The sequence below is a fragment of the Procambarus clarkii genome, chromosome 43 (genome assembly GCF_040958095.1).
Source record: "Procambarus clarkii isolate CNS0578487 chromosome 43, FALCON_Pclarkii_2.0, whole genome shotgun sequence".
In the NCBI taxonomy this organism is placed as follows: Eukaryota; Metazoa; Arthropoda; class Malacostraca; order Decapoda; family Cambaridae; genus Procambarus; species Procambarus clarkii.
In genome coordinates, this window is record NC_091192.1 from 33310511 (window position 1) to 33324174 (window position 13664).

General features: G+C 42.6%; 1 protein-coding gene across 4 annotated transcripts in view; it reads left to right on the forward strand.

Moving 5' to 3' along the window:
• Positions 1 to 13664, forward strand: part of LOC123755941 (uncharacterized) — a 38328-nt gene that overhangs the window by 16555 nt on the left and 8109 nt on the right. For 2 of the 4 annotated variants that reach the window (XM_045738910.2, XM_045738909.2), the window contains exons 3-7: positions 274 to 531; positions 3572 to 3702; positions 4093 to 4230; positions 6130 to 6196; positions 11499 to 11653. In XM_045738910.2, coding sequence (XP_045594866.1) covers positions 274 to 531; positions 3572 to 3702; positions 4093 to 4230; positions 6130 to 6196; positions 11499 to 11653 — 749 coding nt within the window. The remainder of the gene's footprint in view (positions 1 to 273; positions 532 to 3571; positions 3703 to 4092; positions 4231 to 6129; positions 6197 to 11498; positions 11654 to 13664) is intronic. The other 2 variants (XM_045738913.2, XM_045738911.2) reach the window with 1 other exon arrangement.

Consider the following 13664-nt stretch of genomic DNA (forward strand, 5'->3'; position numbering starts at 1 on the left):
ATAATTATGAATTGAGTTGTGTGTGTGTTAAACACGAAGACATTGCTGAAAAGTTACTGATTCTGATCTATAATGCTTAGCTGTTGCTGAACTTACTGAGAATCAGTTGATGTTCCTCTATTTCAGTCCCTTAGGCAGAGTGGCCTAGACCAGTGAGGCTTATTTAATTCCGGGGTTAATTATAATGGCTCTTGCCTTCGGGGAAGACGTCTGTAGGAGCAAACCAAAGACAATCCTTTTCATGAAATCCATCGATATCACTTTCCTCACCAGTGTCTGCGACACCGACGACGGCTCCAACCGGAGGGAACACAACTGAAGTGGTCCACCACAACACCACCACCGCCGCCAGTAACGAATCCACGACTCTTCCGGCCACTTCGATCACTCCAGTGACACCCGTGGCAACTGTGACCACTGAGACCACGCCTATCGCAGCTACACTCATATTTCTATCTCCCACGACAACGTCTAATACTGCGAACTCCACGACGCCTCAATCAGAGGGACTTTCAGTGTCTATTCCTCCAGGTTAACGACATTCAGTAATGCCTGGTTTACCTTCATCGCGTTATTCATTATCACACTAGATTCATCATTGTAATGATTTGTTATTGTTGCCGCCGGGGGTGGCTAGTTTATTGTGCACCTCATACTCATCCTGTGAGCGGTAGCGCAAAAAACGATTACAGAGGGCACAAAAGGTTTTTATCGGACCTCAACTGAGATTATTACATAAACAATTTCATCTATCCTTCACACATTATAATTACAATGTCAGCTAGTTACAGAGAATGTTCTATTTCAAGAACTATATATTTACAGTAAGTCATTATACATTAATGGTAGGTCTTATCGCTAATACACAATTGTTTGAGCAATGGAGATATTATAGTCATAGGGGAGCTTCTGTTTATTATTAGTCTTCACAATACACTACTTGTTTCTTAATCTCATATGTCGTTTATCTACTGGAAGCGAAATATCGATACAGTGCAAGGATTTCAGGTATTTTATCCTTAGTAATTAGGTAGTTTGCCATATCATACAACGTGAATTTAGATTTATCTCTAAATGGCTCAATTTTACTACTATCCAAGATATAGTGTTCGAGTGTGTGTCTCTGTCTTTGTCCACACACTTTACACTTTACTTCATCTAGATCCCTATACAAGCCGAACTGCCAGAGATACTTATAGCCAAGTCTTATACGAGCTGTGACAACGTCTGTTAGTCTGCTGACTTTGTTACTTGCCCCATACACATGTTTTACTTCACACATTTCATTGTGATAAACAATGGACCTGTTTGTTCCAGTTTGCACTGTTCTACTTTCTTCAAATTCATCCAGGAGTTCTCGTCTAATGACACTTTTAAGGGACCTATTTGATAACTCAAGATTCCGTTCAATACTGTCTTTATTTACTGCAACCTTAGCAAGGGCGTCAACTTTATCATGTTCTTGCAGGCCAATGTGAGAAGGAATCCACAACATTTTTATATTTACCCTCTTGCTAAGTATTCTTATATATCTACGTCTAGCTTCCAAGACAAGCACGTTAATACTTGATTGTAAACTATTCATTGCTAGTAGTGAGGAAAGGGAGTTGGAAATAATTAAGCTGTCTACTTCAATGTTGTCAATAATTTCGAGTGCTACCAACTCGGCTTGCATTGTGGATCCCCAGTTACTAATTCTTATATTCCTTTGAATTGTGCTGCCATCGGGCTGATGAGCAATAACAGCACTTCCTGCCCTCCCTTTAGCTGTATTGAGTGATCCGTCCGTCAGTGTATATGGTCTGTGCGATGTTGTTTTTAGTTTGTATATTGTAAATGTGTTCTATGGTGCTTAATTTAACAGCAAGCTGAGCATGAGGGCTGTTTGTGATTAGTTTCTTGGTGGGGTATGCAGGGGTCAGGATGTCAAAAGGTACTATCTGCCAGGGTGGAAGGAAGTGCTATACTCTTTCATCTGTATATTCATCGTGCAGTCCCATCATTTTAATATGAGTGGTTGTTCTTTGAATCCATTTATCGCTGGTTCGCTGGTTCCTTTACGTATGTGTTCTAACAGTTCAACTGACACAATGTTGCTTTTGTTATCACGCAGAAGCTTCAGTCCCATCATAAGATTGATTTCAAATATTCTATCTTGGATGCTAAGTATATATAATTCTTTCCGCATGTTGAGAACTTTGGTAGTAATAGGACAGCCAAATATAATTCTGAGTGCTTCATTTTGCATTTTTTCCAGTCTATCAATACATTTGACATTTTGCAGAACTAATGCAGGTGCATGATAGTTTATCAGTGACATATATGCTAAGTACATCATTTTTGCTATTCTAATATTAACACCGTACTTAGGGCTGTACCCTACTCCGTTCTGATAGCCTTGAGTCTGTCTCTACATTGTTGATGTAACTTATTGACTGCAGTTGAGGTACAAGGGACAGACACACCAAGGTATTTAAAAGAAGAGACATAGTCTATTGGTATGTTGTCTATCTTAAGTTTCCGTGGTCCACTTTTGTGATTATCAATTGTCTGTTAAACTTAGTTTTAGCAGCGTTGATCACAAAACCAAGGCTCTCACAGGCTGTATGTATTCAATTTAAGATTGCATTTCGTGGTGGGTTTTAGTATGTACAAGGATGTCATCTGCATAGCTGTTGGTGATGTTTGCCGGACTAGTTGGGATTGACACAGATTCACAAATTCCTGAAGAGTGGTTATCAATCATTGTAATGCATTACAACTTTCGGGGCTTCTTCCCAGGGCAATTTATCGGGGCCGACCCTAAGGGTCATCTCTCAAGAGGGTATTATATCTCGGGGACACTTCTCAGGACTATCCCTAAGGGGTCACCTCTCAGAGCCACATCTCAATGCCACCTTACAGGGACACCTAAGTTTGTTTAATGTGTCAATAAATCTACAGATGTTATGGTATCCCGAGTCTATCACCCCTCCTGGGTGTATTAAACATCTGGAAGGTATACATAGAAACGAAACGGGTTTATAAATTACATATTTCAGTGGTTTATTTGTAAGTCGTGGTGAATTCAGAGAAATTCATGTAAACTACGACATTATGTTGTTTAATTATTAAGAGCGTGGCGTGTATTAATGTATAATGAATTGCCTCGTGAGAAGAGATGAATCCATTTAGGGCTACACTGAACCTACACTACCACCACCATACCCACCACTCCACTCTCCACACACCCCCACACGCACTAGCACACACTACGACTTCACCCTCCACACACCCCTACACCACCACACACCACCATACCCCTACACCACCATACCCCTACACCACCACACCCCTACACCACCACACCCCTACACCACCACACCCCTACACCACCACACCCCTACACCACCACACCCCTACACCACCACACCCCTACACCACCACACCCCTACACCACCACACCCCTACACCACCACACCCCCCACACCACCACACCCCCCACACCACCACACCCCCACACCACCCACACTACCACACCACCCACACACCATCACACTAATCAGTCTACAAGTCCTGGTGTCTCTCCCAGCCAAATCCACGTGCCCTGAGATTGACCAAATCCACTGTGGAACGAGTGACAGATGTACCCGGATCCGGTACATTTGTGATGGTGACAACGACTGTGGCGACAGCACTGATGAAGAGAGCTCCCTCTGTGCGGTAAGACTTTCCTTCTCTGTTCTATCCTGCTTGGGTTAGGGAGCCTTAGTTCTGTCCTGCTTGAGTTAGGGAGCCTTAGTTCTGTCCTGCTTGGCTTGAGAGAGAGAGAGAGAGAGAGAGAGAGAGAGAGAGAGAGAGAGAGAGAGAGAGAGAGAGAGAGAGAGAGAGAGAGAGAGAGAGAGAGAGAGAGAGAGAGGAGAGAGAGAGAGAGAGAGAGAGAGAGAGAGAGAGAGAGAGAGAGAGAGAGAGAGAGAGAGAGAGAGAGAGAGGAGAGAGAGAGAGAGAGAGAGAGAGAGAGAGAGAGAGAGAGAGAGAGAGAGAGAGAGAGAGAGAGAGAGAGAGAGAGAGAGAGAGATCCACTTAAGTTATATATATATTAATGTCTGACAGGTATGGAGGAACAGTGACTGCGAGAGGAACCACGCCAAGTGTACCAGAAGCGGCCGCTCAGACTGTGTCACCATCAGCACCTACTGTACCCTCACTGACCCGCCCTGTGAGGGTACCGTCGACCCTCGTCTCTGTCAGGTACGACCCTTTCCTGTGAGGGTACCGTTGACCCTCATCTGTCAGGTACCACTCCCCCCCTCCTGTGAGGGGTACCCTCGACCCTCGTATCTACCAGGTACGACCCCTCACTGTGAGGGGTAGCGTCGACTCTCGTCTCTGGCTGTGCAAGAGTAGCATTAGTGGGCACACGGAAAAAAACTGAGTACATAAAGCCTAAAACGCACAAACAGCCAACCCCCACACAACAAGCAGGAATTAAAACATACATGTGAAGCAACATTAAAATTGGAGACATTACAGTAAAGCAAATGGCCTCCTCAGGACAAGCAATTAAGTCCAAGGAAGGCCGGCACTTAACCTCAACCTTCGGGGCTCGCCCACCAGCTGGCGTGACTGGAAGCACTACAAGTTGCTGCTGTGACATCAACATCAGATACAGAACTGGGGCCAGATTCACGAAGCAGTTACGCAAGTACTTACGAACCTGTACATCTTTCCTCAATATTTGACGAATTTGGTTACATTTATTAAACAGTTTAGAAGCATGAAAACTTCCCAGTCAACTGTTGTTATTGTTATAAGCAGCCTCCTGGTGCTTCGGAGCTCATTAATTGTTTAATAATTGTAAACAAAGCCGCCAAAGATTGAGGAAAGCTGTACAGATTCGTAAGTGTTTGCGTAACTACTTCCTGAATCTAGCCCCTGATGTGGGGAGCCATGCAGCTGGGAGCCGGGCTGGACTGCCTGGTGGTGGTAATTGGTACTAACGAGTTTGGAGCTCATTTCAACGAATCCCTTGTTCCATGTGACTCATTTGTTTTTTTTTTAAACTTTGTTTTCTGTGAACCCTCCAGTTTTCCGCATAGTAGCCCATCCTCATCAACAAAGGCCAGATACTCATTAATCCAGCAGCCAAATCCCATGTTTATGAGTGAAAAAGGTTTACACGCAACTCACAACTGATAACGTTTGAACATTTATCGAACAGTGCTTCCCTGACGACCTCTGTTCAAATCACAACTTAACAAATACTTCATCCATGTATTTCACTTACAAATAATCACCAACAAAACCTAAACGACTCCTAACTATACATTGAACTTTAATACATAATATTAATTTATATTTGAGAACAAACTTATTTAAAACACAGCACATTAAAATTGATAAATGCATCTGGGACTGCAAGGCAGCCGCCACTTTAACGAGCCTGGCCTGAGGACAGGTTGCTGTAAAGCTGACTTGACTTTCTGAAGGCTTCGTCTGGTGAGGTGACGAATTGTCACCTGTTCTCTGCACTTGTGTGTGCAGAAGTGCAGTCCCGTGCAGTCCCTGGCACCTCTAATAGGTCTTAGAGGTGCAGTTCCCCCTGACAGTCCCAAATACGGCAGTCCCGTGTCGTATATGGTAGATATTCGGCACGAAACTGGTGCATATCGCCGCTAGTTCTGTTGGCCCAGTAGGTCAACAGAACTAGCCGCGGCTAATGTGATCTTTCAGTGTAGCACAATCTCAGGAAGATAGCTTCCGGGAGCCACAATGGGCTCCCTCCAGAAATAATAATTTTGCTTATAAATTATACTTAAAAAAAAACAATACGATAGCTGCAGAAGACCTACTGGCCTATACGAGACAGCTCTTATTTAAAACCCCACAAACTAATCCATATACTGTCTGTCTAACGCAAGTCTGAAAAAAACAGCAATCCAATGTATATTACGTTACCCCGGCAATTTGTTCCATATCAACCACACTGTTTCCTAATCAATATTTGTTCAGGGAACAAGTGAACGTTTATTCCAAGAACATCATAATGACTTCCACATATTGTGTGCTTGTTTGGATACAAACAATCGAGGTTAATGCACCACTGACCAGTTTAGCACCAATGATTGATGCTTGTCGCTCGCCCCACAGATGCTGAAGGATGGCAAGATTCAGTCCCTGAACGCCATCCAGATGCCCACCCCCCCTGCTCCCACAGGTAGGTCACCCCTTAACCCTGCTCCCACAGGTAGGTCACCCCCTAACCCTGCTCCCACAGGTGGGGTCACTCCCCCCCAACCCTTGCTCCTATATGTGGGTCACCCTAACCCTCCCTTACCTAATCCACCAGCAAGGGATAGTGAGCCCAGAGTTGTAACCTGCTTTTCAGTGAATATACACTGAGAGCATATTTCAGTTCTGTATTATGTTCAGGGCTGAAATATACTTTCTAGTTAGTCAACAAGCTCTTATGACGGTCTTAATAACCCTCCAGATGTTGATAGATCTTAATAATCTTCCAGAGGTTGATAGGAGGGAATTACCAGGGAAAAGTGCCAACCCATTAAGACTATATAGCACTTAGAAGGAGTCAGGATAAGGATTTGGGATAGGTTGGGGAAAAGGAATGGTGCCCAACCACTTGGATGATCGGAGATTGAACGCCAACCTGCAGAAAGCGAGACGTCACTCTACCGTCCAGCCCAAGTGGTTGGGCATAGGTTGATATGCTTTAATAATCCTCAAGAGATTGATAGGCCTTAATAACCCTCCAGAGATTGATAGGCCTTAATACTCCTCCAGAGGTTAATAGGCCTTAATAATCCTTCAGAGGTTGAAAGGCCTTAATACCACTCCAGCGGTTGAAAGAACTTAATAATCCTCCAGAGGTTGATAGGTCTTAATACCCCTCCAGAGGTTAATAGGCCTTAATAACCTTCCAGAGGTTAAACTCATGAGACTGATATTATGGATGACTTAATATCTAACCGTTAATTTAGCCATAACAGCTAACATACACGTGGCTAATGTTGACTTACCTGGCAGTATACTGAGTAGACGCAGGCTAACAGTAAGGAAAGAGCAAGAAAAAATCTTTATAGATAGCACTGAACATTGGTATAACGATTATGAGCCTGAGAATGTACAACAATTTTATGATGACCTCGTGAATAAAACCTATGAGGCCATCAAAAATAGTGAGTCACACCAAACAAAAAGACGTACAGGCAAGCAGGTCAGACAACCAGTACTATGAAGATGCTAAATTGAAAGAACTTAAATCAATTGTTAGACAAACTGGTAAAGCATATAAGAGCCTTATAACTCCTCAAATGTTAAAACTGTTTCAGGCCGCGCTTGCAGCGGCGAGGGAGAGAATGACTGAACTGAGACAAAATGAATGGGAGGGTTTTGTTAGTGGACTTAACCTGCATACTCCCCTGGGCAAAGCCTGGAAAGGCATAAACAAAATTATTGGTAAAAATAATAAACAAGTTTCACACCAAAACCAGCTACAGAAAGCCAATCAGTTAATTACAAAATGGGCTCAGATCTCCAGCTTTGGAATGTTACCAGCTAGCACTAGGGAGAAATTGCAGGCGAAGTCCACAGACAGAAATGCTCTCATTAATTTCATGTTGAGCAAGCAACATGATGACTGTGATATTCCATATACAGATTATGAATTGGATGCAACCCTCTCCAGGGGGCAGTAGCACTGCTCCTGGTGAGGACGGTATTACCTATGATATTCTCAGACTACTACATCTTGTACCCCGAATCCATTATTAGAATTGTTTAACGCAACTTATGTCACTGGGCAGCTGCTAGTATCATGGACCAGCAGTCTCACGGTACCTGTACCAAAACCTAACCAACCTGATGCTTTTAGTCCCATCTCACTGACCAGTTGCTTGTACAAAACCTTTGAGAGAGTAGTGCTTAATAGATTATTGTATACAAATACAAATATTTATTCAGGTAAAGTACATACATACAAGGTAAGATACAAAAAGTTGATGGATTTATAGATAGAGCTAGTACATACAATGCCTAAAGCCACTATTACGCAAAGCGTTTCGGGCAGGAAAAACACTAAGACTGAAATTTAATACTAATTGAGATTAAAGTATAAATTGTGTTGAGAAAAAATAAGAAAAATAAGAAAAAATATGAGAAAAAGGGGGGGGGGAACATGGCAGAAAAACAAAAACAAAAATACAATTTGGTAAACAAACAGCATTGTTTAAAGTAGTAGACATGGGTTGACATTTTGGGGGTGAGGTAGGTTACATGGAGTTAATTAGGTAGTACTTAGTTTTTATCTTAAACTGGTTGGGAGAGGTACAGTCTTTAACATAATTGGGAAGGTCATTCCACATTCTGGGTCCCTTGATTTGTAAAGCATTTCTAGTTTGATTAAATCATACTCTTGGAATATCAAATAGGTATTTGTTTCTGGTGTGGTGCTCATGGGATCTGTTACAACCTTCTAGGAGCTTTTAAGGTCAGGATTGACATTACAGTTCAGCATTTTATATATATAAAGAATGTGCAGTAAATATATGTAAAGGATGTGCAGTGACTTAATATCTAACATATTCAGAGATTTGAATAAGGGTACCGAGTGGTGTCTGGGGCCAGAGTTAGATATTGTCCTAATAGCAGCTTTGTGTTGAGTAATTAGAGGATGTAAATGATTTTGGGTAGTAGAACCCCAAGCACAAATACCATAGTTGAGATAAGGATAGATGAGAGAGTAATAGTGTCAATAGGGCAGGGCAAGGTACATAATATCTGATATTATGTATCTCAGAGTATAGCACTTCCTTCCACCCTGGCAGATAGTACCTTTTGACATCCTGACCCCTGCATACCCCACCAAGAAACTAATCACAAACAACCCTCATGCTCAGCTTGCTGCCAAATTAATTACCATAGAACACATTTACAATATACAAACTAAAAACAACATTGCACAGACCATATACACTGATGGATCACTCAATACAGCTACAGGAAGGGCAGGAAGTGCTGTTATTGCTCATCAACCTGATGGCAGCACATTTCAAAGGGATATAAGAGTAACTGGGCATCCACAATGCAAGTTGAGTTGGTAGCAATACTGGTAGCACTCGAAATTATTGACAACACTGAAATAGACAGCTTAATTATCTCTGACTCACTTTCCTCACTACTAGCAATAAATAGTTTGCAATCAAACAATAACGTGCTAGTTTCAGAAGCCAGATATGCATATATAAGCATACTTAACAATGGGGGTAAAAATAAAAAGTTGTGAATTACTTCTCACATTGGCCTGTAGGAACATGATAAAGTTGACAGCCTTGTTAAGGTTGCAGTAAATAAAGGCAATGCTGAACTGAATCTTGAGTTATCAAATAGATCCCTTAATTAAAAGGGACGAGAACTCTTGGATGAATTTGAAGAAAGTACAACAGTGCAAACTGGAACTAGCAGGTGCACTGTTTATCACAATGAAATGTATCAAGTAAAACGTGTGTATTGGGCCCCACCATGACTTGTCCAGCTGAAAGACATCCACCACATTCCAAAGCATTGGAACATTCAGCTTGGTAAGGGCAGCCAATGCCGCCACAGCACACGCCAAGACCTTCGCAGGTGGCCCCCCTTTTTTCCTGCCAAGAATCTAAATGTCCTCCTGGAGCCAGAACGTATTTCTAGGAGAGCCAGGATATGAACAATGGAACCCAAATGTGAAGAGGCATGAAGGTCATCCTACACAAGTGCCGCCAAAAATAACCTGGGCATGGAGTTGCACGAGACCTACGTCTCAAGAAAGATTGGGAGCAAAGAGGCAGCCATTGAGGCTCAAAAGACTATGCTATACCTGTAGCATGGTCGACATCTCACACCACTCAAGTATGCATGTCTGACAAGAGCTGCATCAAGCAAGAATAAGGGACTGCCTGCCAGCTAGGAAGACTCCAGAATGTTGTAACACATTTTGTAAGGAGAAGACGACCCAAGCTCAAAAGGGGCAGGGTCCACCAACGAGATGTAATCCAGGTTTTGAAGGAAGTACATAAACAGTGCCTCACGAGCTGCTACAGGATGGACCCAAGAGGTAGGAAACATTTGGAAAGGAGGATCCCATAGGCATGTGGAAATGAACCCTGGGGAAAACTGCACCCAAAATTATATTCATACAGGGAGGGGGAATAGGGAAACAACTTCCCCCTGCAAAAGAAGACCCTTCTCATGGAAAATGAAGACCCATATAGAGTTGAACGGGATCCAGGGGCCCATATCTGATTTCCCTCATGCCCTGGAAGCTGAAGTTGAGGGATCCAGGGCAATGCCAGCATCTGTGCCCACTGTTCAGGATAGAAGAGTGGAGTCAAAGGAAGAAGCTTCAAAGGAATATGGAGTTGACTGAAAAGAAGACCCTGAGACCTGCAGTCCGGGACCTGCCGGCCCAACTGCCTCCATGCCCAATTCAGAAGGGGCAACCCCCAGAGCTGACCGAGCCACTTCATAAGATAATAAACCCTGCCACAACCCCAAAACACTGACACTTCAGGTTGGAAGCAGGGTGGGAGAAGGATCAAAGAAGGGCGAACCACGTGCGATGGGGGTAGGAAGAGGAGGTGCACCCTGAATGAACAGGACACACAAACCAGCACAGGAGGGAAGCGCCCTGGTAACTGCTTCATCAGCACTAGAACCGAGCTTGGGGATGCAGGCCAGCAGTGGGTTACCTTGCCCCCCCTGCCCAAAAAAATAGTGCTGGAGGTGGGGAGGATGAGCTCACACTAGTTCCAAGAGAATTCGATCATTTGTTTGCATAGTTAGAGCAGTTATTTTTGCTGGTTTTGAGACTTCAGTCTCTCTTGAATCCAGCAGTAGTTTGTTCTGACCCGCTGACTTTCTGGTTGCCTTTCCCGGTGAGTTGATGGAAATAAATGTCACCGCTCCCTACCTACACCTCTGTGAGGGACCAGATTATGGCTCCATTTTTTTTTTATTACTACATTAGGTACATCTGCATTTGCTCCAGTCCGATAGGCCTGTAGAACTCTATGGCTAATGTGACCCAGTAGATGGTAACCATCTCAGCATATAGGTACAGGAAGCTATGATTTTTCCCCCAGAAATTGCGGTTTACAACTACATCACGCAAAACTTTTTTTTAATCAATTCCTACATTTCAACAATTCAAAACCGCTATCTTATGTCATTTAGTTTTATTATGCCATTAAGCTTGTATATTATTCTAATTATTTCTGTGTTATGCACAAAACACTCTGCATATTAGTGGCTTTAAGTACTTTTCTTGCCTATTTATTCTCAACTGTTCTTTTATTAATATTATTATTATTATTATTATTATTATTATTATTGTTAAATGGTGCAGCTATTTGAAAGTACTGTACATTGAGGTTACCATGCTTAAAAATAGCTAACAAATTAAAGGGGAAAAATTGGATATGGCACTTGGAGCAGTGTAGGGGTTTATAGGTAAGTTTATGTTGCAGAGCCAACTACGATACAGCCATCTATCCACGTGAGGAATGAGAACTGGTCTGAGCAATTCTTGCTGAAGCTCAATAGTACCATTCACCATCCAGACTGTCCAATGCTATACACAAAGGTCGGGGAACACTGCCTCTCCATCTTCTTCATTGGTAATGTAAGTGTGTCCATATTACCTTTCAGCTACGTCAAAACTTAGTAGCCATATTGTTTATGAATGAAAACACTTTACAACTCAACTCATCATATTCAAACTTTTCTCAACTCATGTTTACTTATTTTCTGTGTTCATATTATTAAAACAAACACACACACACACATTACGAAAAGGCGAAACCAAGAATATGCAGCGGTTGTGTGGTGCCCATATCTTAAGAAGCACATCAACAAACTGGAAAAGGTGCAAAGACATGCTACTAAGTGGCTCCCAGAACTGAAAGGCAAGAGCTACAAGGAGAGGTTAGAGGCCTTAAATATGCCAAAACAGAAGACAGACGAAAAAGAGGTGATATGATCACTATGTACAAAATAGTAACAAGAATTGATAAAATTGATAGGGTAGATTTCCTGAGACCTGGAACTTCAAAAACCAGAGGTCATAGATTTAAACTAACTAAACACAGATGCCGAAGAAATATAAGAAAATTCACTTTCGCAAACAGTGATTGGAACAAGTTAGGTGAGAAGGTGATGTAAGCCAAGACCGTCAGTAGTTTCAAAGCGTTATATGACAAAGAGTGCTGGGAAGACGGGACACCACAAGTGTAGCTCTCATCCTGTAACTACACTTAGGTAATTACACACACACAAAACACACACACACACACACAAAGACATTGGGTCAGGAGGAAAACAACAGTGAAAGAACAGGTAATGAAACTTAGAACAGGCGAGGACAGGTATACAGAGAATGACAAAGAGTGTGAAGAACTCAACAAGAGGTTCCAGAAGATCTTCACAATGGAACAAGGTGAGGTCACTGTGCTAGGAGAGGGAGCAGTAAACCAGGCGGCCTTGGAAAGGTACAAAATTACGAGAGATGAGGTCAAGAGACACCTGTTGGATCTGGATGTGAGAAAGGCTGTTGTTCCAGATGAGAGCTCACCATGGGTATTGAAAGTGTGCAGAGGCACTCTGCTTGCCACTCTCCATAGTATATAGTAGGTTACAGGAGACCTACCAGTAATATGGAAGACGGCTAATGTGGTCGCAATATACAAAATGGGTGACAGACAAGAGGCACTGAACTACAGGCCAGTGTCCTTAACTTGTATACCATGCTAGGTGATGGAGAAGATCGTGAGAAAAAATCTAGTAACACATCTGGAGAGAGGGGACTTTGTGACAAATTGCCAACATGGGTTCAGGGAGGGTAAATCTTGCCTTACTGGCTTAATAGAATTCTACGACCAGGTGACAAAGATTAAGCAAGAAAGAGAAGGATGGGCGGACTGCATTTTTTTGGACTGTCGGAAAGCCTTTGACACAGTCCCCCATAAAAGGCTGGTACATAAGCTGGAGAGACAGGCAGGAGTAACTGGTAAAGTGCTCCAGTGGATCAACAGGAAGCAGAGAATTACAGTGAGGGGTGAGACCTCAGATTGGTGTGAAGTCACCAGTGGAGTTCCACAGGGCTCTGTAAGTGGTCCTATCCTGTTTCTGATATATGCAAATGATCTCCCAGAGGGTATACTCATTCCTCTTAATGTTTGCTGACGATGCCAAAATTATGAGAAGGATTAAGACAGAGGAGGCCTGCTTGAGGCTTCAAGAAGACCTAGACAAACTGAAGGAATGGTCGAACAAATGGTTGTTAGAGTTTAACCCAAGCAAATGTAATGTAATGAAGATAGGATTGTCTATGATAGATAATGATAGGATTAAGGACTTGCCCGAAACGCTACGCGTACTAGTGGCTGTACAAGAATGTAACAACTCTTGTATATATCTAAAAAAAAAAAAAAAAAAAAAAAAAAAAAAAAAAAAAAGATAGGTGTAGGGATCAAGAGGCCAGTTACAAGGTATCATTTGGGAGATGAAATTCTTCAAGAGTCAGAGAGAGAGAGAGAAAAACTTGGGGGCTGATATCACGCCAGACCTGTCCCCTGAAGCCCATATCAAGAGGATAACATCAGCAGCATATACCAGGTTGGCCAATATAAGAACGG